We start from the raw sequence: 27,733 nt of genomic DNA on the forward strand, positions 1-27,733 counted from the left end.
TTAATACTTGGTTGTGTGAACCAGTGCCTGAAGCTATTTGAAGTGAAATAATAGTGTAAGGGACGTTCAGTGTGTAATGCAACAAATATTTCTGAAGGCAGGTTGGTTTGATTTAGCATTCCAGTGCAGGATATTGTTTCCCTCTCATTTGGATACGAAACTCTACTTTTTAGCATAATCCTCGTACAATGAGAGGGCCTTACCCCTCCCTACCACGCTGGCTTCTATGCCCGCATGGTACCACCTACTGGCCGACGTCGGAGCCAACGTCAATAACCTCCCCATCTTCCACGCACTGGTTCTTGCGGAGTGCATTATTCATTGGACTGGAGAGATGGACCTCGGAAAGTGCGAGATCCAGCCTAAAGGGTAAATGAGGAGTGGAGTTTTGTAAGCTCCTCTTGGATACGCAGACATGTGAGGTGTTGTGTTGTTATGGAGAGGGAGACAGTCATTTACATTTTTGTGGCAACGAACAGACTGAAGTCGTTCCTTCAGTTTCATGAGTGCACCAGAGTAAACTTCAGAGTTGGTCATTACATTATGAGGGGTACATCAAAGTGTCCACACTACGAACAGAGATGTCCAGCACTGCAGCGAGGTGTCTGTCTGTGATCCGTCACTCACCTCGAATGAAAACGTCCACACGTCCCAAAAGTGCAAGAGTCACAAACGTGTACAGCGAACCGGCACGTGGGACATCGGTCAGGTTTCCACCAAAAGGAACATAATGACAGCACTCCGCTCTTTGAAAGCATTTGCATTGCTGATGCCATTTTTAAGGCTATGTATAGAGCCGCCACATATCGAAGCTTCATAAAACTACAGTAGCTGACGCATGGTATTCCACGATGTCCGCCAACAAATCTTCATGTTTTCAACAGAAAGGGACAGAGAAAAAATGTGTTATATTACTTATTGAACTCTCGTAGAACAATACCTTCATTTCAAATGTGGAGTTTACTCCGTCGACGTTAAGTAGCTTAACAAAACGGTCGTCTGCAAACAAATTGTTTGGAACAAATGCTGCTACGTTTTTATTTATTTACATACAGCTGCGGTCAAACCGAATGTCGGTTTGAATAAGGCAAAAACTGCTCTTGTACCTGTTCCAGGTTCTAGAAGCTACTCGTTAAGGCGTTCCACTGAAGTCGTCCATCGGAGAGACAGATCTGTTTGCCCGCCGGCGGAGAGGAGTAAGGACTGCGATCGGGCGATAACGAGCTGCCCTGCCGGAGCTACGCGGGCCGCCTGTCCTCTGGAGGCGAACAGCCGCTGAGGCGCGCCACTTGCCGTCAGGATGGAGCGGTACGCAGGTCGCGTCGCCCTGGTGACGGGCGCCAACTCCGGCATCGGCGCCGCCACCGCACGGGCGCTGCTCAGGAGGGGGCTCGAGGTCGTCGGCCTCGACAAGAGGATCGACAGGGTCCAGGTAGTTAACTAACCAGCACCCTCGGTACAGTCTCTCAAAAGTGGACAGGTTCAAAAAATTGTGCCAGTACTTCAGTTCGAAGTGTTATTTAGCTAACTGCCACAGAAGCAGCATGGATTTCAGAGCAATAGAGAAATGAATGTAATGTATTAAGAGTAAGATATAACTTTTTTCTATTTTTAGCTCAGTCACTTTTTTATGACACAATCGTAACAGGTTTTTAGTCTTCAAAGCCCATCCTCAGATGCTACTTTTTTTGAGTCATCAGTCTTCTGACTGGTTTGATGCGAGTCGTGTGAAGTTAGCACCCCTTTTTCGAGAAATATACATTTTTTTCAGAGTTCTTGATAGATATGGCATAGTTCTAGAGTTCTTTGCACAAAATTTCAATAGTTCTGCAGAACTTAGCGAAGAAAACAACAATATTCGAAAAAACTTACGTATCGAAAACGTTCTTTGGCAATTTCCGCAAAATGTAAATAAGTACAAGAGTTCTGAGCACAGTTCTGAACAGAGCTCCAAGAGTTCTTTCGAAAATCCAAGTAACGTTTTTTTGTGCAGCTAATAGTTTATGAGATAATTGCATTTTAATGAGAAAATCTTTTCACTTACTGTGAAGTTGGCACCCTTTTTTTCACAAATGTGTACTTTTTTCACATTTCTTGATAGATATGCCATAGTTCTAGAGTTCTTTGTACAAAATTTCAATAGTTCTGCAAAATTTAGCGACGTAAACAATATTCGAAAAAATTTTCGTATCGAAAACATTCTTCGTCTATTTTCGCAAATTGTAAATAAGTACAACAGTTCTGAGCACAGTTATGAACAGAACTCCAAGAGTTCTACCGAAAACCCAATTAACATTTTTTTGTGCAGCTAATAGTTTACGAAATAATTGCAATTTAAGGAGAAAATCTTTTCATTTACTGTGAAGTTGGCACCCTTTTCTTCAGAAATGTATATTTCTTTCACAGTTCTTGACAGGTATGCCATAGTTCTAGAGTTCTTTGTACAAAATTTCAATAGTTCTGCAGAATTTAGGGAAGAAAACAACAATACTCGAAAAAAATTTTCTATCGAAATCATTTTTTGTCAATTTTCGCAAAAATTAAACTGGTACAACAGTTCTAAGGACAGTTGTGAACAGAACCCCAAGAGCTCTATCGAAAATCCTAATAACATTTTTCTATGGCGATAATAGTTTGTGATAAATTGATTTAATGTGGGACACACTTTCTCTACAGAAAATATAAATATATTCGTACAACAGTTCTGATGACAGTTCTGGACACTACGTGAAGAGTTCTATCGAAATTCCTAGTAGAATTTTTTAGTGCAGGTAATAGTTTAAGAGGTAATCGCAACTTAATTAAGAACCCCATAAGAGCTCCTACTGTGAAGTTGGCACCCTTTTTTCAGAAATATATTTTTTTTTCAGAGTTCTTGATAGATAAGTCATAGTTATAGAGTTCTCGGTACAAAATTTCAATAGTTATGCAAAATTTAGCGAAGAAAACAACATTGTATAACAAAGCTGATTCAGGAACCCTTTCCTTTTGATACAATTCTTCCTGTTGCCACAATAAATCACTTGTGCATAGATTCCAACTGTACTGATCATTACAAAAATACAACCATTGACCAGCGGCGCACATTTCTTGCAGCGTTGTACAAAGCATTCGGCTTATCCGCTGTGAAAATACTACACTTAACGCTATTTTAAAATGTATGGTGGATGGCTTCCGTTTATCTACAATGTCAGCATCTATCGAATTATCTTCATGCAAACGTGATGCCTGGATCACTCACTTCCCCTTTTAGGTACGGAGGAAACTAGAGTTCAGTCTTGTGGAAGTCAGAAAAGGAAATGTGGGCAGCCCTTCTTTTACTGATAGCAAACTCTAGAGAAATCTCCACACTTGTTTTTCTTCATCATGCCAACAAAAGAAAAACTCTCCCTTCATAGCTCTATTATCATTCCAGTACTAGTAAACCAGTTGTCCGCTTTCACATTTCGACCTGACTGATATATAGGTTTACACAGTCACAGAACAACATCAAATTGTTTATTGCTCAGTTGGTAAATCCTTCTGGTTGCAACACAGCGTATATTTCCAAATTGTACAGGTAAAATACTTAAGAATCCACACTTAAGAATCCATACTCGTTTGTTTTGATTGATACATATTGGCGAAAACTGTACCTTCCACAGAATCCTTCCAGCTTCTTGCCTACTGTAACATTTTCTCCAAGGGTGTAAGATTTGTGGTAGTTGCGTACAAACACAGTAAATATTTCCCGAATAGCTGTTAGCTTGTCTAATTGTCTCCTTTCATCACGAATAGCGCGACTGTAAAATCTAAGGCTCTCCAGAATAAATTTGAAACGTTTTATGTTCGTTTGCGAGGTGAAACTTTTCAATGCCATCACCATCAGTTCCACACAGATCTTCCAGGCTTTATCTGTTACTTTTGTTAACAACAATTAAAAACAAGAGACTGATGAAGGCTTTCAATTCAATATCATCTATTGATTTTACCCCTCTCCCACGCTGAAATGTGGCTTTGATGCTCTCAATATTCTGATTGGAATACAAAACTACAATAGACAAATATCGTTATCTATGAGGTAATTACAGCATCACAAATGCTGCTTTGGCTGCACCTATTGGTACAGGTAAATTTCGAATAATATTATGCTCTTCGAACAATATGCTTCGAATTTCTTCAACATTATCTAGTACTTCCCACTTAAAATAATAAAATTCCTATAAAATAACGCAACCAGGCGCAGTGTATTAATCTGATATTTGACGTTCAGACAGAGGACACTGACTATTAAACGGTTCAAACAGAATTTAAGTGCAGTTTACATTCTGGATTAGCTTTGTACTACTTACTACGTTGATAAACAAATAAACTAATCGCTGAAATGAAATACGAAAGGGCACAGTGGATAAAAACGAGCAATCGGCTCATATCTCATCAAGAGAGCATTAGCGTCGATACTGAATCATACATACAACAATGAAAGGCACACATGAAGTGTATATTTTTAGAATCAGGAAGAACCAGATGAATTTTATCACGTAAAACAGTAATTGTTTTGAACTCTCATGACATCCAGGACCCACTAACAGCTAAAAATATGCCCAGGACCCTCATGGATGAAAGTTATATTGCAACATCACCAGCCGCTAGGATACATAAAAACATGTGCTGTGTGTAACGAATAAATTTGAAATTGATGTCGTTAATATTGTTGCAAACATTTGTTCTAGTTAGAAAGGAAGTGTGGAAGTTTGATGAGTTACACTACAGCGAGAGTTAAAAGTCTTTACAATGTATAGAAATGTAAGTATATTTACTGGATATATCGTACAAACGAACTAAGTAGTATGTTTAAATCCTAATTCAATACATGACTGATAGAGGTGTTATAATGTTGAGGGGATACAGTATTAAAGTTAATAAGAAGTTCGAAATTTGTAAATAAGAACCTCGTTTATTTGGTCCTCAATAATCCGGATTTCCGGTTTATCCGGATTCATATTTTGTGTCCCTTGGTATTTTTCTCTTTTTTTTTCTTATAACACGAAGATGTGTAGTCGGTGAGGTACATAGGCTGCTTATCACCAGGCTGGTAATTTAGTCTAGTACTGAGTGATAAGGAACTCGGAGTGTGTGAATGACATTGTTTCTCAAGTATTGTACATTAATATAACGGTGTATTGATGCCCATGAAGTAAGTTGCATAGTAACCACGCCAACAGCACTCCACCACAGCTCATTGTACCTCTGGTGCGATTCTCGACAGGTGTGACACCATCTGGTTAGTGGCGCGTGTGAATGTATCTGCTCTCTCAGCCATCTGTTTGTTTTGCACTGACGAGCCTTCTCTCCTTGAATCATCTAAGCGTGCACATCCCACGCTTCCACCTACAGTTACTACAGTCAGTCTTAAGAAGGTGTACTGGCATTTGTATAGTGTTGAACATTTAGACTTTTTGTATTTAGTAGAATATACATCCGGTTTTCGATTTTCGGTTTTCCAAAATAAAAGTGAGAATTTACGATCGTACTCATAGCTGTACTTCCAGCAGTACTTCATCTCCTGCGTTCCCAATTTCGTAGAAGTTGTCCTACGAAAATTGCAGAAGAAGCACTCCTGGACGAAAGGATATTGTGACGATATTCTTTGGTCACAGCCTGGGGTTAGAGACCCGATCCGGCACACAGTTTTTATCTGCCAGTAAGTTTCACATCGGCGCACACCCACTGCAGAGTGAACACACAATCTATTTCATAATCTACTGGCACCATAAAAATGTTATGAGGGTTTTTAAAAGAACTCTTTCGGTGCTATCCAGAACTGGCAGCAAAAGGGTTGTGCCAATTTATTATAATGTAGACCAAGTGGGTCTCTCGAAAATGCTATTATCTCATTAACTGTTATCCCCACAAAAAATGTTAATACAGTTGTCGGTAGAACTCTTAGGGTCGTATTAAGAAATGCCGTCAGATCTTTTGTACGAATTTATTACTTTTACATGACAAAAGTGAGTCCCACATTAATTATCTCATATAATGTCATCGTCACAAATAATGTTATTATAGTTTTTGGTAGAGCTCTGTGGGTGATATTCAGAACTGTCATCAGAACTATTCTACGAATTTTGCTATATTAGATAAAGTGAGTATCAGATTAAAACAATTATTGTATAAACTATTATCGCCACAAAAATGTTCTCATCATTTTCAATGCAACTCTTCCAGTGCTATCCAGAACTGCCAACAGAACTGTTATACAAATTTATTTTTTCCAAACTGACAAATAATTGTTTACCATACCAAAATTTTGCCGTGTTATTGTTTTCTTCCCGAAATTCTGTAGAACTATTCGTGTTTTGAGCAGGGAAATCTAGAACTATTGCATATATATCAAGAACTGTGAAAAAAATTTATATTTATCGTAAAAGGGGTTCAAACTTCACGGGAAATGCTCATAAGCATTCCTTAATAATGGCAGTTACTACGTAAACAATTACCTGCACAGAATATGTTACTAGTTTTTTCGATAGAACTCTTACAATGCTATCCAGAGCTGGCATCAGAGCATACGAACAGACATAATTTTTTTTTTTTTTTGAGTAAGAGTGCCCCACAATTAATCAATTACCATACAAACTATTACAACCACAAAAAATGTTATTATGATTATAGATAGAAGTCTTGACGTGTTAACCAGAACTGTTCATCAAAACTGTTGAACGAATTTACTTTTTCTGTGGAGAAAGTGGGTCTAACATCAAAGCAGTTGCCGTATAAACTATCATCGCCACAAAAAGATGTTATTAGGATTTTCGATAGAGCTCTTGGTGTTCTGTTCAGAACTGTTGTACGAATTTACTTTTTGCGAAAATTGACAAAGAATGTATTCGATACGAAAAATTTTTCGAGTATTGTTGTTTTTTTCGCAAAATTATGCAAGACTATTCAAATTTTGTACAAATAACTCTAGAACTATGACATTTCTATCAAGAACTCTGAAAATATATATATATTTCTGAAGAAAAGGATTCCAACTTCACAGTAAGTGAAGAGGTTCCCTAATTAAATTGCAATTATATCGTAACGTGTTAGCTGCACAAAAAATTGTAATTAGGATATTCTATAGAACTATTGGGGTTTTGTTCAGAACTGCCCTCAGAACTGTTGTCCGAATTTACTTTTTGCGAAAATTAATAACGAATGTTTGCTATACGAAATTTTTTTGAGTATTGTTGTTTTCTTCGTTAAATTCTGCAGAACTATTGATATTTTGTACAAAGAACTCTAGAACTATGGCATATCTATCAAGAAATCTGAAAAAAGTATACATTTGTGAAAAAAAGGGTGCCAACTTCACAGTAAGTGAAAAGATTTTCTCCTTAAATTGCAATTATCTCGTAAACTATTAGCTGCGCAAAAAAACGTTACTTGGGTTTTCGATAGAACTCTTGGAGTTCTGTTCAGAACTGTGCTCAGAACTGTTGTACTTATTTACAATTTGCGAAAATTGACAAAGAATATTTTCGATACGAAAATTTTTTCCAATATTGTTTTCGTCGCTAAATTCTGCAGAACTATTGAAATTTTGTACAAAGAACTCTAGAACTATGGCATATCTATCAAGAAATCTGAAAAAAGTATACATTTGTGATAAAAAGGGTGCCAGCTTCACAGTAGGAGCTCTTATGGAATTCTTAATTAAGTTGCAATTACCTCTTAAGCTATTACCTGCACAAAAAAATTTCACTAGGATTTTCGATAGAACTCTTCACGTGGTGTCCAGAACTGTCATCAGAACTGTTGTACGAATATATTTACATTTTCCGTAAAGAAAGTGTGTCCCATATTAAATCAATTTATCTCAAACCATTATCGCCATAGAAAAATGTTGTTGGGATTTTCGATAGAGCTCTTGGGGTTCTGTTCAGAACTGTCCTCAGAATTGTTGTACAAGTTTAATTTTTTCGAAAATTGACAAAAAATGTTTTCGATACGAAAATTTTTTCGATTTTTGTTGTTTTCTTCGCTAAATTCTGCAGAACTATTGAAATTTTGTACAAAGAACTCTAGAACTATGCCATATCTATCAAGAACTCTGAAAAAAATATATATTTCTAAAAAAAAAGGTTGCCAACTTCACAGTAAGTGAAAAGATTTTCTCATTAAAATGCAATTATCTCGTAAACTATTAGCTGCACAAAAAAATGTTACTTGGATTTTCGAAAGAACTCTTGGAGCTCTATTCAGAACTGTGCTCAGAACTCTTGTCCTTATTTACATTTTGCGGAAATTGCCAAAGAACGTTTTCGATACGAAAGTTTTTTCGAATATTGTTGTTTTCTTCGCTAAATTCTGCAGAACTATTGAAATTTTGTACAAAGAACTCTAGAACTATGCCATATCTATCAAGAACTCTGAAAAAAATGTATATTTCTCGAAAAAGGGATGCTAACTTCACACGACTTTTGATGCGCCGGCCACGAATTCCTCTCCTGTGACAAACTCTTTATCTCAGAGTAGCACTTGCAACTGACGTCTTCAATTATTTGCTGAACGTATTTCCATATCTGTCCTCCGCTACAGTTTGTCCCCTTTACATCTGCCTGTAGTACCATGGACGTCATTCCCTGATGTCTTAAACAGATGTCCTATCTTGCTGTCCCTTCTCCATGTGAATATTTTCCTTTCCTCTCCGATTCTGTCCAGAAACCCCTCTTTATTACCTTACCATTCAATCTAATTTTCAACATTCGTCCGTAGCACCAGATCTCAAATACTTCGATTCTCTTCGGTTCCAGGTTTCTCACAGCCCATTCTTTACTACCACACAATGTTGTGCTCCAAATGTACTTTCTCAGAAATTCCTTCCTCAAGTTAAGGCCCTTTTTACCGGTGCTAGTCTGCTTTTAATGTCCACCTTGTCCCGTCCGACACAAGTTATGTTCTTGCCTAGGAAGCAGAATCCACCTACTTCATCTACTTCGTAATCGGTCCTGACGTTAACTTTCTCACTGTTCTCATTTCTGCTGCATCTCATTACTTTCGTCTTTCTTAGATTTGTACTCATTACACTGTTCATTCAGTTCAGCGGATCATGTAGTTATTCTTCGCTTTCACTCAGGATAGCAATGTCATCAGTGAATGGTATAATTGATATCCTTCCACCATGAATTTTAATCCCTCTCCTGAACATTTCTTTTTTTTTCCCTCATTGCTCCTTCGATGGTACAGTAGGGTCGAAAGACTGCATTCCTGTCTTACACCCTTCTTAATCTGAGCACTTGGTTCCTGGTCGTCCACTCTTATTATTCCCTCCTGGCTCTTGTACATACAGTATATGACCCGTCTCTCCCTACAGCTTACACCTATTTTTATCAGAATTTCGAACTTGCGTATCCTACTTCTTTGCGTATTGATTCTTCCCGACTAATCTCTTACACTTCAGCCTGCTCTTCATCACTACTGCATTCTGATCTGCTCCTGGTTACGCCTTACAATCGAGTATCTGATTTCGGAATCTCTGCATGTGTATGACGTAATCTAACTGAAACATTGCCGTATCTCCCAGACTTTTCCAAGTATACCCCGTGCTCTTGCGATTCTTGTACAGAGTTTTCACTATTACTAGCTGAAATTTATTACAGAACTGAATCAGTCTTTCTCCTCTCTCATTCCTTGTCTCACGCCAATATTCTCCTTCCCTTACAACTGTACTCCAGTCCCCGATTACTATTAGATGTTTATCTCCCTATTCGGGCTGTATTACCCGCTCATTATCCTCATATACTTTCTTTGTCTCTTAATATTCAGTTCGCGCCGTCGACATTTACACATGAACTATCGTTGGTGTTGGTTTGCTGTCGATTCTGATAGAAACAACACCATCAGAGAACTGTTCACAGTAACACACTCTCTGCCCTTCCTTCTATTTTTAATGAATCCTACTCCTGCTACACCATTTATTGCTGCTGTCGATATTACCCTACACTCATCTGACCATAAATCCCTGTCTTCTTTCCATTCCACTTCACTGACCTCTACTATGCCTATAATGAGCCTTTGAATTTCTCTTTTCAGATTTTCTAGCTTCTCGACCACGTTCAAGCTCCTGACAAATCCACGTCCCGACTCGTAGAACGCTATGCTTTCGTTGGTTATTTAACCTTTTTGTCATGGTCACCTCCCCTTTCGCAGTCCCCTCCCAGAGATCCGAATGGGGGACTATTCCGGAATCTTTTACCAATGGAGAGTTCATCATGAAACTTTTTCAGTTACAGGCTACATATCTTGGGGGTACAGGTAATGTTTCTTTAATGCAGTGATTTCCATTGCCTTCTGTATTCTTGATCGCGTTTACTTAAACTTATGGGCTGACTTTTTTCTGGTTCATAAACATTTTATCTTTATCTGTTATTACTTTTATGTTGTAATTTCATGTACTGACACGTTCCATGACCTTGGACATTTGATATTGTTGATTCTTCCGCCCTTAGGGGCAGTTTCCTAAACCGAGGACAAGAGAGTGACTTTAACCTCCGTCCGCTCCATCGCCCTCTTTGACAAGGCCGTTGGCAGGAACAGGGTGATTCTTATGTCGGAAGTCTTCGCCCGCCAATGCTGGTTATTAATCAATATTTATGTAGTTTCGTGTTTCGAACTTGGGACCGAAGACGTCAATCAAATGAATAATCAAAGGCGATACCCCTCGACCACTTGTGCATCACCAATGCTGCTATGGACAATACGAAAGGTTACAGTAGGACCTGAAACAAGTGCTATTTTTTTCACTTGGTTTACTTGTGAGCTTATTAATGTGCTATAACAATGTATATGGTTTCATAGATATGAGCGGCATTTTATGGACGAGTGCTCATCACCGTCTCCCCAAACGGGATGTTGTTTCTTCCAAAATGTATTAACAGTTCTTTCTGCTAACAAGTGAGTCCGACTGTAGGACTGTAACACTCTAAACACTATTCCCTGAACTTGTCATATTCACAGAGACTCAAAACTCGCTATCTAATGTCGGTAAACAAACAAACCAAGTCTTACCATAATGTTGTGTTTGGCCTCTATATGCACATTAGTGAAATCTTTCAATAGAGTCCAGATTTTCTCAATACTGTTAACCGTAATGAAAGCGTCGTCCCTACGTGGATTCCCATTTATTTTCACGAAGCATCTTGGTGATACCCGCCTGTTGCTCGAGCTGTAGTAACAAATTAGGCAGACCGTCTCTGAATTTCTTCGACATCCTCCTTTAATCCGTACTTATGGTGATCAAAAATACTGCAGCTGTGCTAAATTTTAATCAGAATTCTTCCAACAAATTTAAATAGATAAATCGCCTTCCCTACAGCCGACACTAGTTGCCCGTTTCATTTCATATGACTTTGCAGTGTTACACGTAGACATACAGAGCGTAACAGGTGCAATTTATTTTAATTTTATACACACGTCAAGTTCCGCAGGACCAAACTGAGGAGCAAATGTCCAAGGTCATGGAATGGGTCAGTACATGAAATTATAACATAAAGGTAATAGCAGATGAAAATCAAATGTTTGTTAACCAGAAAAATGCCAGTCCGTAAACAATCGCGATCAAATAAACTAATATTGTTAACAAGAAATGACAGTAAGGAATAGATATATCTATATATACTAAGAGGCCAATGTCAAAATAACCTGACTCGCGAACAGGCGTCGACCAGAGGTTCGTGAACTTTCATCACTTATTGCCCGAACCGCCCGTTTCTCAGCCAAAATTATCCTTTTGGAATGGGAAGAGTTACCCTAAAATGTAATTCCATACGGCATAAGCGAATGAACATAAGCAAAGTAGACAAATTTTCGTGTCGAACGATCACTCACTTCAGTTACCGTTCGAATAGTAAAAATGGCAGCATTAAGTCTCTGAACAAGATCCTTAACGTGGGCTTTTCATTTATCTGAACACCTATAAATTTGAACTGCACAGTTTCACTAATCATATGCCCATTTTTTTAAATTGAAACGTCGGGTTTTGTTGAATTGCATGTTACAAACACTAAAAATTGAGTCTTACTGTGATTTAGCGTTAGTTCTTTTACTACAAGCCATGAACTTATGTCATTAACTTCCCTAATTTACTTTGGCAAACACGGATGGCATAGAAACAGGTCTAAAATAGTCTACATTATCCCTTTCCCCTTTTTATAAAGCGGCTTTACTACTGAGTACTTAATCGTTCAGGAAACTGACCATTCCTAAAGGGAAAGTTACAAATATGGCTAAATACAGGGCTAACATGTGCAGCACAGTACTTGAATATTCTGCCAGACACTCCATCATATCCATAGAGTCCATAGTCTTCAGTGATTTAATGATTTAATTATTGACTCAATCTCTCCCTTTTCTGTATCACAGACGAGTATTTCAGACATCATTCTCGGAAAGGCATTTGTCAAGAAAGTTATATGATTCCCTGTAGCAATTTCATTTTTATTTAATTCACCAGTAATGCTCAGAAAATGATTGTTAAACACTGTACATACATCTGATTTATCAGTAACAGAAATATTTTTTCCAGGAACTGACTTTATATCGCCGACCTCATGCTGCTGACGACACACTTACCTCACAACTGACCATATGGCTTTAATTTTATCCTGTGAGTTACAAATTCTGTTTGCATAACACATACTTTTTGCCTTCCTAATAACATTTTTAAGCAACTTACAGTACTGTTTGTAATTGGCTACTGCAGCTTGATTGTGACTACTTCTAGCATTTTGATATAATTCCCGCTTTGTTCTACATGATATCCTTACTCCACTTGTCAGCCACGCGGGCTGCCTTTTACTGCTAGTACCCAGTTTAAAACGTTCTAATGGAAAGCAAATCTCAAAGAGTATGAGAAATGTGTTAAGGAAAGCATCATATTTGTCATCTATGTTATCAGCACTGTAAATATCCTGCAACTCTTGTTCCTTAACGACGTTTAAGAAACTGACTATTGCTGTTCGATTAACGTTCCTACATAGTTTGTAATTATAGTGACGTTTGTTTGAGTACAAAAGCCTTTTAGTGTTAAAATCTGTGCATCATGGTCTAAAAAGCCATTCACCCTTTTACTAACAGAGTGCCCATCTAGTAATGAAGAATGAATAAAAATATTGCCTATGGCTGTGCTACTGTTTCCCTACACCCTAGTTGTAAAGAACACCGCCTGTATCAGATCATATGAATTTAGAAGATCTACCAACATCCTTTTTCTGGCACCATCATTCAGAAAATTTATATTGAAGTCACCACATATAATTAATTTCTACTACTTCCTACAAAGTGAATCAGGAACCCTCTCTAGCTTGTGCAGAAATGATCTGAAGTCAGAGTTAGGGGACCTCAAACAACATTAATTAGCAGTTTAGTTTCACTAAATTCAACTGCCCCTGCTCAACATTCAAATATGTGTTCAGTGCAGTGCTGTGATACGTGTATACACTCACACGGAATTCTGTTTTTACGTACATAGCCACTCCCCCATCCCGCAAGGGATGAAAAACAGCCAGCTAATCTGTATTCTGGTAAAGGAAGCCTCTGAAGTGTCAAATTATTTAAGTGGTGCTCCGATATACCAATAATCTATAAGCAGTTCACTAACTTTGCCTCTAATACCTCTTATATTTTGATAAAATATGCTAATTCCCTCTCTACTTGGAAACATGACGTCCTCTGAAGGTGAGCCCTTAGTTAGAGGGACTTGCTTTAAGTACGTGCTGATATTTCTACTGCTGGCTGAGGACAGCGTACTGAACAATATTATATCTTTATTCATGTCACTGCAGACTAAAAGTCATAGTCAGTACAAGTCATATATTTGCAGGTGTGAAGTGTGGACGTGTAGACGCAAAAGGCTTAGTGTATACTGACAGGCATAACACTCTTAATGGTGCAGTATGATCATGCAGTAAGCCTCAGGTCGTAAAGTTTCTCATGTGTTTGTGGGAAGACTGTTCCAAGCAGAGAAACAACAACCAGCACGCTGATGTGTGTACACATCAAGGTCCTTTGTATGAGAATATCCGCAACTACACCTGTTACAGCTTGTATGATCGCCGTGTCTGTGTCCTTCAGCACAACACTAATAGTGTACCGAACAAGACAGCAGTGTTATCCCTACTCATCTGCATTAATTGACACTTTTCTACATTTCTAGCATGCTGTCATTCATCATACCTAATTGATATTATCTCCGACTCATCCTGTAGCCTCTAACACACACTACGAAAACACTGTCCCTTACACTGCAGTGTAGTCAGCAAACAGTTGCCTTATCCATCACATCGTTTATCCATATATAGAGAATAAGACAGGTTCCATCACTCGTCCCTGACATACTCCAGGTAATAACCTCGTCTCATTTGCCCTCTGGAGCAACGTACAAGGTAGTGTTGTATATTGTCGGACCTTCATTAAAACACAATAAAGCATTGCGTGGAATGCATTCTGGAAATCTAAAAAAGTTGAATTTGCCTGTTGCCTTTCATGAATGGTTTGCAGGTTTTCATACAAGAAAAGGACAAGTTGAATATTTCACGATCGGTGCATTCTCAATCTGTGCTGATTTGCGGACAGAAACTTTTCTGTCCAAAGGAGATTTATTATTTTGCTCGATAGCGTTACGGATCCGTTCATTTACTCTTCTTACAAGCACGAGTCACCTGCGCTTTTTTTCCATTCAGTTGAGACTTCACTGTGGGTGGGAGATTATGCAAGCTAGGTAAGAGACCAGTGTCAAAGAGTACTCCCCGTAACACCGAATACCGCATTCCGTACGGACCCGGCGACTGATTTCTTTTCAGCTTTTTCAGATGCTTATCTATACCAGAGATGACTATGACTATGTTTCCTGTACTGGAGTTTGTGTGACGGTCAACCGATGATGTCTGTACTATATTCCGCCGTGAATGATTTTTTAAACTTAAAATTAAAATTACTGTTTCCATTACTGTCTTCTGGTGTCACACCAGACTGGACTGTTCGATGAGTGACTGGACAGAAGCCTTCGACTCAGTTGCTGATTTTATGTACGGCCAGAAATTTCTCCAGGCCTCGTCAAGATCTGCTAAGGTATGGAAGTGGAATTTGTGTGCTTCTTGCTTCTTCTTACAGATGCAAGAATTTCTACTAACTTTTGCCTGTCGTCAGTTCCGTTTCTGTTTTGAACGTAGTGCAACATTTCGAATTTTCTTATTAAACGACGGTGGGTCTTGGCAGCCCTTAATCCACTTAATACGTGGCTAGCTGGGTTGTGGTGACAGACGGATCTGTAGCGCGCCCCAAGGTCTCGGTTAAGGTTGTAAGGTGAGATATGTGCTGTCTAGTGAACAGCGGGGGCCAACAATAAATAACTTTTAAGTGTGATGCAGCGTGTTGCATAATTGATGTTTCAGATGATTTTGTTTCTAAGTCTCAGTTGTAGATGTCGTTCATGTGTTTTGTTGACAAAGTGTCTTTTCGTTCTAGTCGATGTGGCTTAGATCGTGTTGTTACAACGACGATCTTATTAAAATGGTGAAATTTTCAGTAGCAGGAAATAACGAACGAACGTCGACATTAACACGAACACGAAAAATATTTCAAAATACCAAAACTGAAAAGTGTAAGCTTCACATTAATCGGTGGCCTCTTTTGTTAACTGTTTCTTGTCGTTTCCTAGTAGTGCAATGTAATGCATGAAAAACACAATGTTGTGTATGTTCTACAGGATTAATTTGTTTAGTTGGCCGGTGTAGAAGGCCATCATTAGACTTTAAAACACTATCATCATCTAACGAGTTAAAATATTTGTAAACAATATTCGAAAAGATGTTACTCATCTAGACTGAGGCAAAAACACATAATACATATCATCTTTGACAGTGCGGTAGCAACGCAATTAAAAAGGTAAAAATTTTAACAGTGAACAGATACAAAATGAGCAAACAAGGAAAAGCATTAACAATAAACTCACGAACACTGCCTATGTAACAATTTATATCAATCAAATGAAACTTCATCGTTCCAAAACAATTTTTTCAAGTCTGAAACATCTATTGTGTATGTATGGAGACAGACGTAACGGACGAAAATTTGTACCAAGGCCGGGATTCAAACGCGAGTGTCCTGCTAGTTAGGCAGACGTGCTAACCACTACACCGCACGGGCGGAGTGGCTTTGCACAACTGCAGGGCCTACCCTAGCAAGTCTCCATCCTCAACCAACCTCCCATTCACTTCTCAGCCCACTTGGCACAGCCTCTAAACTCGAACAGTGGAGAGACGCATGTACAAACTTCCATTCGTCGCTTCAGACTGCGTATATACAATTTACATCAAATTAACAACCCCAATAAAATTGGTATTTAACAAGACTAACAAAAAGTAGCTTGAGGAGGTATTACGTACGAAAAGTGAGACAGAAACAGAGTAAAAGATAAATTAGACAACTATAACAATAGAATTTATGAAGTACTTACATGATTACAATGAAATAAAAGTAAATACAGGAAACTGGAAGAATGTTAATAAACTAGGCAGCGTTAGATGGAATGGAAAACTGAAAGGATTAAGAGAAGTTTAGAGGAGGAGAAGTATCGAGCGGTCTTTCATCATTTGATATTAAATTATAATTGTGGGCCAGATGTATGTTGATTTCCAGGGCTTCCAATACACCGAGTTTCTGGCCTTAGTCTGCTAAGTAAAATGGGACAATAACTGGTAGCTGGGGTCTTCTCAGTACATGTTCAGCGAATGTGGGGTAATCATTCTGCGACCACCTGTTGATTTCATGTTCTGCCAGCAAAATTGCTACCCCTCTGCCTGATTGGCCAATATAAAACTGATCATAATAAGGACAAGTAATTTTTTATATCCCACTTTACCTGTCCTAGCTATGGTATTGTACACTGTTCCTGCAATCAATGCAAAGAGCAGCAGTGCAAGCATAGAAGAGTTGAATTTTCGGTTCTTGATTCCGATGAAAGTTTCGATCTGTCAGCACAGGATTGTAGCTATTGAGTGTGACAAGAAATTTGTGCCTCAGCCTAGATGGGTACCTTCCTTTCCAGTTTTATGATACTGCAGTGCCTCTGTTGTTAAGAAGAACGATGCAATGTGCTTTCGGACATGCATGCATGCCTGGCATTGTGGTGACTACAGCCGTTATGAAATACATAAAATTTATTCACATTAGCGAATGCGAAGAACCATCAGCTTAAGTGAATGACGACAGTGAAAATTTGTGCCCACCCGAGATTCAAACCTGGACTTCCAACTTTATATGAGCATTCACGTTTACCACTTTCGCTATCCGTGAACGACTCATGGCCGGACCTAAACTTCCATATGTCGTCTTTCCTGCAACACAACCTGTACTCGTACACACATTGTGTAATTCCCGTACAGGGGAGGAAAGTTTAACTGAAAGTCGCTGTCCAGCGTTGCCAAATAAATTCGATAGTGCAGTTGGTTCAAATGGCTCTAAGCACTATGGGACTTAACGTCTGAGGTCATTAGTCACGTAGAACTACTTAAGCCTGTAAGGATGGTTCAAATGGCTCTGAGCACTATGGGACTTAACATCTAAGGTCATCAGTCCCCTAGAACTTAGAACTACTTAAACCTAACTAACCTAAGGACATCACACACATCCATGCCCGAGGCAGGATTGGAACTTGCGACCGTAGCAGTCGCGCGGTTCCGGACTGAAACGCCTAGAACTGCTCGGCCACCACGGCCGGCTCGATAGTGCAGTGCCTGTCGTGATAAGAAGGACGATACACTGTCCTTTCAAACACGCATGCATGCACTTCTGAACCTCATGGATAGGATATAGCAGCCGTCCATCTCGCCTCCCTCCCCCCACCCCCAAGCAGTTTCAGCGTTCAATTTCAGGGAAGCTAACGACTTTTGCAGTGTCTTCCTGACGTCCAAAAAGAATTTTAGTCTGCAACAGAATACGTGATGATCTGAAACGCCCTTTGTACCAGACTAGGACTCGAACCAAGATCCTTTCCCCTAACTGGTAAATACTCTACTCACTGAAATATCCAGTCGCCGGTCGCGACTCACGACCCACCTACAAATCTATAGTTCTATCACAGTTTCTACACTTCATAGATCGGCATACCTTATAGGTTCAGAACTCCCGGAAAAAAGGATATTATACAAAATTGATTTTCCCACAGCCTGAATCATTGATCTTGGAATCAATTTAACACTTCAGGAGAGTATTTGCTTGAACATTCCGTCATATAATAACCGTGTGCTGCACACTCGAGTGGACTTGTAACTAGGGAGGGAACAAATGTGTAAACATTCAACGTAAAATTTGGAGTGTTCATAGAAAAGACCCACGTGAAACACCAGAAGGAAGTATACTGCGCGTGAACAGGTGATGTTACAGGTTACAGCAGTAATACGGCAGCCTTGGTTCTGGTTCTATTTCGATACCAAATTGATATGCAACATAATTAAATTGTGGCAGTTGATTGATTTATGACGTTAACATATTATACTGCTAAGAGATTTTTCATGTAACGCCACCCCCTCCACCTCGCCTTAACATATTGTTCTTTAAATTGATTTATGACATCCTTGGGGTTCATTTATGATCCCCTGAGGATACTCTGCCCTCCTGAGAAAAACCCCTCAACATCCCCCTCATCTGCCTCTTTCTCCACCCGTCTACGAATTCTCTTCGCCCATAGAAACTCACATTTAATGTCAAATTAATTGACTAATTAAATTTATTAACTGGTTAAATCCATGCCATCTGGGGAATGTTCTAGCCACACCTCCCTCACTCTCCCTCCCCTCCCCAAACTAGAAATTTGTAGGAAATAACTCAGTTGATTAGCTAATTGGCGAGATATCGATTGCTCCATATGAAATATTGTTTAAACAATTTCTGCTGGACAAGGCAATGTGTGGAATATTGTTTATTCAATATTTGTGGTTGACGATGCAGTATGGAAATTTTAAATTATTGTGGTGCTTCTTTATTCCAATCATGCAAGGAATGCTGTCATCGAACACTAACCACATGTAATTACTCTGTCACAGATCGCCCTGAACATATCTGGCGAAACTAAACTGTTGATCATCTCACTGACTGCCAGACTGACCACACTGCACAGCGCTCGCCACTGGCCAGGGACTGCCCCAGCTGCGAGATCGCGATAATGCTCCACAGACAAAGAATCTGGTAGTGGCGTCCGTCCCAGATAGATACCAGGCTCACTTCCCGTCCTTCTCTCTCTCTCAAGAGAATACTTCCTGTCTGTGTGTACCAACGTATGCAAATACACACACCAAGATATCCTCCCCACACTTCCTCCCTTCCAAACGCACCTGTTCCCCTCAACACTCACGCAGATGAAACTCTGTTAGTGGCTATGTACCTTTGTTCTCACACTTCCGCTGCTATGGAAGCCTGTAGCAGATGGAACAAAGACATTAATACATTCAGGAAGAAGTAGGCAGAGTGTGTGGTGTACCCCACTATTCCCTTGTTTGATATGAACGAAGTACTGGATACCTGATAAACCCGCAACTGTGGATGTCTTGGAATTACTCCCTCACTCCATAATATCGATTGTATAATTAATTAAATCGATACTCTTCGTGGCTCTTCCCTTCATTCGATCCCTGCGAAACCCTACATTTGAGCGGGATAATGCACGACCGCATGTTGCAGGTTCTGTACGGGCCTCTCTGGATACTGAAAATGTTCGACTGCTGCCCAGGCCAGCACATTCTCCAGATCTCTCGCCAATTGAAAACGTCTGTTCAAAGGTGGCCGAGCAACTGGCTCGTCACAATACGCCAGTCACTACTCTTGATGAACTGTGATATCGTGTTGTAGCTGCAGAGGCAGCTGTACCTGTACACGCCATCCAAGTTCTGTTTGACTCAATGTCCAGGCGTATCACGGGCGTTCTTACGGCCAGAGGTGGTTGTTCTGGGTACTGATTTCTCAGGATCTACGTACCCAAATTGCGTGAAAATGTAATGACATGTCAGTTCTAGTATAATATATTTGTCCAATGAATACCCGTTTATCATCTGCATTTCTTCTTGGTGTAGCAATTTTAATGGCCAGTAGTATATTCAGCATTTACGTCAAGAGCCCGTGCATGATGTGAAAACAAGAGTGACCTGTGCAATTACTACAACTTGAATTACTGAGTCGATTATTTCCCTCCAAACCGAAACATCTTAATCGGTAAAGTTTACGTGATCAGTATACTGTAACCTTTGTCGAGAACTCTCTACTATTGAGAAGACCTACGGCTGTATCATGCAAAACAGTGCGAGAGCATGGAGAGCAATTGAGTCAGAGACAGTAGTAAGAGATACGGTATTTGTTCCTTAGCAAGAGTGTAACAAAATTTAATTTGCACCAATTTCAAAATGTAGTCTTACTATTTAACCAAAACAGGGCATCCTTGTCTTTTTATTACCTACACAGAGATCTATAGTAAGTCTGAACATCAGCCACAACTCGTCTATGATTTTGGAATTTGGAGTAAGGGCTCTATTGCGTCTTTTAGGTAGAACTGTCTATCAGTTCCAATATTTGCCAACGATCCCCTTGATTTCTTTATAAATGTTTTCTCTTGGTGACCAACATCGCTAACCATGTTCGCCAATCACTCTCTCTTTGTCGGCGGATTCAACAACTTCTACTTTTCTTGTTGTCAGCAGGGCTAAAGAGTTTCTCTCACGCGATTGTTTTGAAACTCGTTTTTCGGAGCAGTTATCTGATGACGGATTTAATATTAGTTTACAAGATTGTTTGTTCTTACTGTCGATAATGTAAGTGAAAATTTCCTGGTTTGTATTAGCTACATGAAAGTAGCCCCTTTCTCCTAATGTATATTTGAGCTACATCCGTGTAATTCAATTTATGCTATGTTGAATGACTTTACGACCGGCGCTTCTAATTCTGGCATCATGTTCAAGCATGCTGTTACCAGGCTAACTGGACCACCGCTAGTTACTTTCGTCTGGGTGTACCAGCAGTTACGTTTTATTTGAATTTCGCCTAACCTAATAATTTTGCTCGCCCAACCACGAGGAGAGTTTCTGTCCCAACTTTGCGATGCATATTCCCTTTACTGGTGAACGGCGTGTCTAGTGTTATGTGAGAGTTATTTGAAGCTCTCGCTCCGGCAGATGACAACTAACACTTCAAGAACCTCACGTCCCCTATTTGATATTACATCGGTTTCAGTTATTGGGTTTTCAGATTACGAATTTTTATCGGGAGATCTTTGGGAATTTCGAGTCACACTCAACAAAATGTGTTCCACATGCCCTCTCTTCCCTCTTGGCCGCTTCTGGTCTTTGGAGGACACTGGGGTAACTGTACGAGTCTCCGTAGCTCGTGGATTCTTCAGGTAAGCCCTGTACCGAAGTGACAAAGTTTCTGCTTTGGACAGTCCACTTGGCTCCAGTTCATAGCAACATGCTCGGGCTTTACATAGTCTTGTACTGTACGTTCGTGGTATACATATATCTAATATGAATATACCTAAACTGGGGTAATTTGATGTCAAGCAATAGATATTCCAGTTCGCGTTCGTTATTCAGTACAAGATAATGAAGTCAGAAAAGCAGCGATATATACGAGCGACTTGAGACTCAACAATGTCCAAATGATACTGCTTTTGGAAAGCCTGGCAAATAGTTGTTCACAGGTGGCTCGATGACATGAGGCATCCTTGCAGAAGCTGTGTACTTTGCAAAGATAAATATGAGCCGCTTCTGTCTGGGACCCACAGAAAAATCCGGGCTAACATCTATGTTACCTCCTTTCTGACAGATCATACAATATGAAACAAGTCGGCGGACTCTTGATATGTACCGATTCCATGAATACTTTCTTGCCCGTTGCGAGGGCTGCTTGGAGAAAAAACTGCAAATTATATAGTGCAGGTCGTCCTAAGATGACTTGCTACATCGCAAGAACTCCACAAATCCATGTTTCGTTGAATAACGCGCTGCTCAGATTGCCCGACAGGAACAACAATTGGTACACACTTTAATATTCCTTCTTCACCATGACAATTATCAACCACATTTAGCTGAGGCAACGGCAGAATGGTCAACATTATGTTACGACGTCGGCTTCAAAGAAACTGGGTACCGAACTATCTAACAGCGCAAATCACATCAGCCCTACTTCCCAACAGTTCTAGTCTAATGCGGAAGATTTTCACAATAGGTTAATAGCTGGCCATGTGGCCTCCAATAGAACGGCGCACCTGACGTAGACGGTATCCTATCTGAATTGTGGTTACTGACAGTTGAAGAGGTGGTTTTTTAGATTTTGGTGCACTGAGTAAATTACAACAACGAGCCGAACACCAACTGAAGTCCTAAAAATTGTTTATTTCTCATACTGATTTGCTATAAGTTCTTTGAAGAATTCTGAAAATGTAAGTTTTTGGTTGTTACTTGCTTGGTGCTTTAATTCGATTAGTTTGTGGCGAAAGCTTAACACTGAATGACTATGTTAGGTTTCTTCACATACATGATCAAGTTAAGTGAGGCTACCTGTGTTCACGAATTCCCAGGTTCTGGGGAAACATGAATATTATCATCCTTAGTGGCAACAGCTTCTTTCTTCGTGTAATTACGGCACTCACTTGTGTAGAATTCGTTAAATGGCAAACTTGATCTATCGCCTAATGATTTTTTTTTCTTCTGTCGCGTGCAGATTCCACAAATCTGTCGTTTATATCTTGCAGGCTCGAGAACTGAAGGACGCTCCGGGTAGGCTCTATCCATTGCAATGTGACGTCAGCTGCGAGGAGAATGTTCTACGGGCCTTCAAATGGATCAAAGAGAATTTAGGAGGGGTCGATGTTCTTACCAACAGCGCCGGCATTTGCAGAGAAAACCTTCCAACAAGTAAGTGAGCCACAGTTCGTCTCCGTTCAAGTAAGAACTTTGAGACATCATGATGCTGCAAAGGATCTGGAAAGAGATTTATAGTTTATACGAACAGGTGGTAAATTACGCACAGAGCCGGTGCTGAAAAGGCTTCTTGTACGCTTACTGTTTCTCTCTGACCACGGCTGGATGTCTTGTTTATATCGTGTCATATGTTTGAGACCCAGAGCAAGGATCAGGTGGACCAACTTCGTGAGTCATCTATCATTCCCCTCAAAAAACATTTTTATTTAATAGTCATTCTATCGTAAGCCAACTAACAGTTACCAAGAATCTTGCTAAATTAATACAGATAACTGAGGTTTTTAAAGTAATATCGCATTGCATAATGACATTTGTACTATACTTAAAATTACAAGTGGTAGTATAAGAACATGTCAACGGTGCAACACAGTCATGGCCCGATTACAAAGGCGCGTGGAGTGGCCGCGCGGTGTGAGGCGTCATGTCACGGAGTGCGTGGCCCCTCCCACCGGCGGTTCGAGACCTCCCTCGGGCATGGGTGAGTGTGTTGTTCTTAGCTAAAGTTAGTTTAAGTAGAGTTTAAGTCTAGGGGGCGATGACATAAGCGGTTTGGTTCCTTAGAGATTCACACACACCGATTACAAATAATTGATGAAATAAACGGGCGGCAGGACTGAGTCCGCGCATCTACTAGCACAACTGTGGGCTAACCCCACAACAGGACTTGAATTTAAGTTGAACAAACGACAAGTAAAGGACGTTAAAATGCGTACATCTCCAGTGCATCAGTAAGCTCCAGACCTGCTCCGAGGCAAACATTGGACACAAGTACATCTAATGTTGGTGTCCAAAGTCTATTAGCCACCTCACGCTAGGTGGTACACAGTCATATTAAATATTCCTTTTACTAACAATAATGGGGAGCGTAAGAAAAACGACAACACTTTGGTGCCATAAGACATTGTTATTCTCGTCCCATATAAACAAGAAAAGGACAAGCTGGCCAAACGCAATCGTCGTGTAGAAACTGTGCAAACTGTAATACTTGACTAATTGGCTACAACGCTGTTACACACAAATCAAGTCCTTAATAAGCTACTGGGCCCCTAAAACAAAATAAACTACCGGGCCCCTACTAAAATGGTAATGACAATTAAACCCATAATATCTTTAAAGAAATCAAAAAATTCTGCTCAGTTTGCCCAAAGGCTTTCATCACATTCCCACAAGAATCTTGCAATAACAGAAACACTGACAAAATTACTTTCTCAAAATGACCAAAGCCATGATACCAAAAGAATGGCAATAAACTGCTCAGCTTGAGGTTGAGATGGGAGATCCGCAGAAGCGTGTGTGACCTGCCAACACCTAGACCTCGTGCGATGACGGGAAAGCCGCCGAAGCAGAAGGAAGACGCGTCCCTGCATCGGACCAGCAGAACAGCAACGCGTCAACCGCTGCCGATACATAGCTGTCAACATATATCAAAGGACAAACAGCAGACAAGTTTGACAGAAATTAAAATACACAGTAGTATTTAAGCTGACATTTAAAATTATTTCCAAGGAAACCAACTATTAAAACTTCAGTATAGGGGCATCCCGTTCATAAACATTGGAAGTTAACCTTCCTACAAATAACAAGGAACAATGTAGAAAGTCATTTAAAAGAATAATTACATAATAATTGAAGCAAGACAAAAAAAGTCAATCTTTTACCTTTACTGGGGCGTCTTGGTGACTGAATGACACTGTAATTCGCTACGCACCAAATGTCAGATGGTCGGCCATAAGGGCCGCCCGGAGTGGCCGAGCGGTTCTAGGCGCTACAGTCTGGAACCGCGCGACCGCTGCGGTCGCAGGTTCGAATCCTGCCTCGGGCATGGATGTGTGTGATGTCCTTAGGTTAGTTAGGTTTAAGTAGTTCTAAGTTCTAGGGGACTGATGACTTCAGAAGTTAAGTCCCATAGTGCTCAGCGCCATTTTTGAATTTTCGGCCATAAGGTCTACAACAAACAAAAATCACACTCAGTAGTATCAAATAATCAATGATAACAGTGACTTCAGGTACCAGATTGACATTGCACAATACAAGCTTGGCGCTTGAAGAAACCTCCAGACTGACACACACAGGCCCGAAAGGTGTCACTGAAAGGCATAAAAGAACCGGATTCGTGGCCAGCTAGCATCGTAGGACAATTAACAGTCTTTACGTACAGTAGTTACTGAATAGTCTTCGTACATGATTTCATGCGAAGGAGACCAATAGCTTCAGGACTCCAAGTAGGGACTGGATAATACTGACCTCCTGCTCGTAGCTGCTAACAAGAGGCTCAGTACATCTCGGCGTATTTAGTCCACCACAGTTAACTGATGCATTTCGTGACGAGAGCCGCTCCTTGCCCCCTCAGCTCACCGGCACCAACGGTAAACGCTACATGAAAAGGCGGGACCTACGAACCAACGGTCAACGGTTTCAACTCTCTGCATTCGTCAGTACGCCAGCTACTCAGACACACCCGTCCAGATGTGACTCCCATACACCACTCCTTACTTCAAAGCTCCAGAGGTAACACTTAACAAAGCAAGGATGATACGACGAGGGCCAGAATCGATGGAACGCGAGCAGAAATGGCGCCAGTACGATCGCCCTAGCGCACCTTCACAGAAGCCACTACTCATTTTTGCTGTACAAATTGCGTGTAGCATAAGAAGTAAAGCTGTCACATAATATTGACACAATTTTCGATAAAGCATTGTTCAGTTCACTAAGTTTGATACGCCTAGTCAATGAAAGAGGAAAAGAGGCAGCAGGTACAACAAAGAAAAGAATCATACGCTACTCTGGGAAAATGCTGAAAGCAAACCAGCCGTCTACGACGTTCCAAGATGGCAGATGAGGCAGTTCCATGATGAAATAGCAAAGACAGTGTGTGGCGGTAAGCCCTATCATGAGCCCAGCTTTAGACTACGTAGCCAAAGAAAACTAATAGTATTAGGCGTTCACAGTCGGGCAGATAAGGCAGTGCCATATTGAAATAGCAAACACACTGCGACATAAACCAGTTGTTGAGACTAGAGATAGGACACGTAGCTGTTGTTCACAGCTAATGGAATCTGAACGAAAAATAAACAGGAAGAATCTCTTAGCACACACACACACACACACACACAAACACACACACACACACACACACACACACGAGGGAGGCCTAATTTCGTCCTATATACGTATAAGCAGGAACTACCTCGAACTGGAACACAGGCTGACAATTACAGTAACTGTAGTGCTGCGGTATGAGAGAGATATCAGCGTATTACAGTATTCGAATCTGTGGAATTAGCTTCAGAAAACGTCCATCTGCTACTCTGTATCGTTCTGATCTGTAGTAATATCCGTACAACGACAGTTACAATCATTCCATTACACAGCTGATGGTTGCCCATAATCGCAACTGCGAATACATTTCATGTCACTGAAGGCTGTCGTCCGTTGATGAACAGCGGCAGTAGCGGCGCAACATTGGGCTGACCTGTCTGGGGTTTGAATGAGTCTCCAAGGCGTGTGCTGTACAGGCCTAGACAGTTATCCTGGTAGACGACACAGATTAATATAGCGTTACTATGGCTAGAATAAACTGCCATTCGGCTTTATTATCTCTGATCTCAGATAGCTATTGCTTTCCTCGAAGCCTTCCCAACAATTGGTAAAATCTTATTATTTTATACACACTGATGAGCCAAAACATAATGATCAATTACTTAAAAGTCTGTTGGTCCACATTTGGAAAACAAATGAGAGGCGACTCTCCGTGCAATGGATTCTAGAAGCTCGTGATAGGTTTTCAGATGTTTTCCCCGGTCAAATATTATTTTTAAGCGTACGTGAGGAAAAATGTTATGGTTACTTTGTGATTGGAAATCTTCGCAAGTGAAGAAAAATCTTTTATATTAATAATTCGTTGAAAAAATTCGTTTCATGCTCTAGGGGTAGCGTCTTTGATTCATAATCAAAACGTCTACGGTCCCGGGTTCGATCCCCGCCACTGACTAAATTTTGATAAATAATCAGCATTGGCGGCCGAAGACTTCCGGCATAAGAAGTCAGCCTCATTCTGCCAACGGCCTTGTCGAAGAGTGCGGAGGAGCGGATAGAGGTTCAGGGCACTTTCTTGTCCTAGGGGTGGGAAATTCCCCCTAAAGGCGGAAGAATCAGCAATGATCAACGACGTGAGGATGCAGAAGGCAATGGAAACCACTGCATTAAAGACACGTAACGTGTATCCACAGGACATGTGGCCTGTAATTCAAGAAGTGTCATGATGATCTCACCATTGGCAAAAGATTCCGGAATAGTCCCCCATTCGGATCTCCGGGAGGGGACTGTCAAGGGGGAGGTTACCATGAGAAAAAGATTGAATAATCAACGAAAGGATAACGTTCTACGAGTCGGGGCGTGGAATGTCAGAAGCTTGAACGTGGTAGGGAAACTAGAAAATCTGAAAAGGTAAATGCTCAATCTAGATATAGCAGGGGTCAGTGAAGTGAAGTGGAAGGAAGACAAGGATTTCTGGTCAGATGAGCATCGGGTAATACCAACAGCAGCAGAAAATGGTATAACAGGTGTAGGATTCGTTATGAATAGGAAGGTAGGGCAGAGAGTGTGTTACTGTGAACAGTTCTGTGACCGGGTTGTTCTAATCAGAATCGACAGTAGACCAACACCGACAACGATAGTTCAGGTATACATGCCGACGTCGCAAGCTGAAGATGAACAGATAGAGAAAGTGTATGAGGATATTGAAA

At 40.4% G+C, this 27,733-nt stretch overlaps 1 protein-coding gene across 1 annotated transcript in view; it reads left to right on the forward strand.

Moving 5' to 3' along the window:
- The first annotated feature begins 1,300 nt into the window (after positions 1-1,300).
- LOC126456944 (dehydrogenase/reductase SDR family member 11-like) overlaps positions 1,301-27,733 on the forward strand; it is a 42,388-nt gene continuing 15,955 nt past the window's right edge. Inside the window, exons 1-3 of the mRNA XM_050093291.1 lie at positions 1,301-1,432; positions 12,859-12,871; positions 22,767-22,922. Of these exons, the coding sequence (XP_049949248.1) occupies positions 1,301-1,432; positions 12,859-12,871; positions 22,767-22,922 (301 nt within the window). The remainder of the gene's footprint in view (positions 1,433-12,858; positions 12,872-22,766; positions 22,923-27,733) is intronic.

This window comes from Schistocerca serialis, chromosome 1 (genome assembly GCF_023864345.2).
Source record: "Schistocerca serialis cubense isolate TAMUIC-IGC-003099 chromosome 1, iqSchSeri2.2, whole genome shotgun sequence".
Classification (NCBI taxonomy): Eukaryota; Metazoa; Arthropoda; class Insecta; order Orthoptera; family Acrididae; genus Schistocerca; species Schistocerca serialis.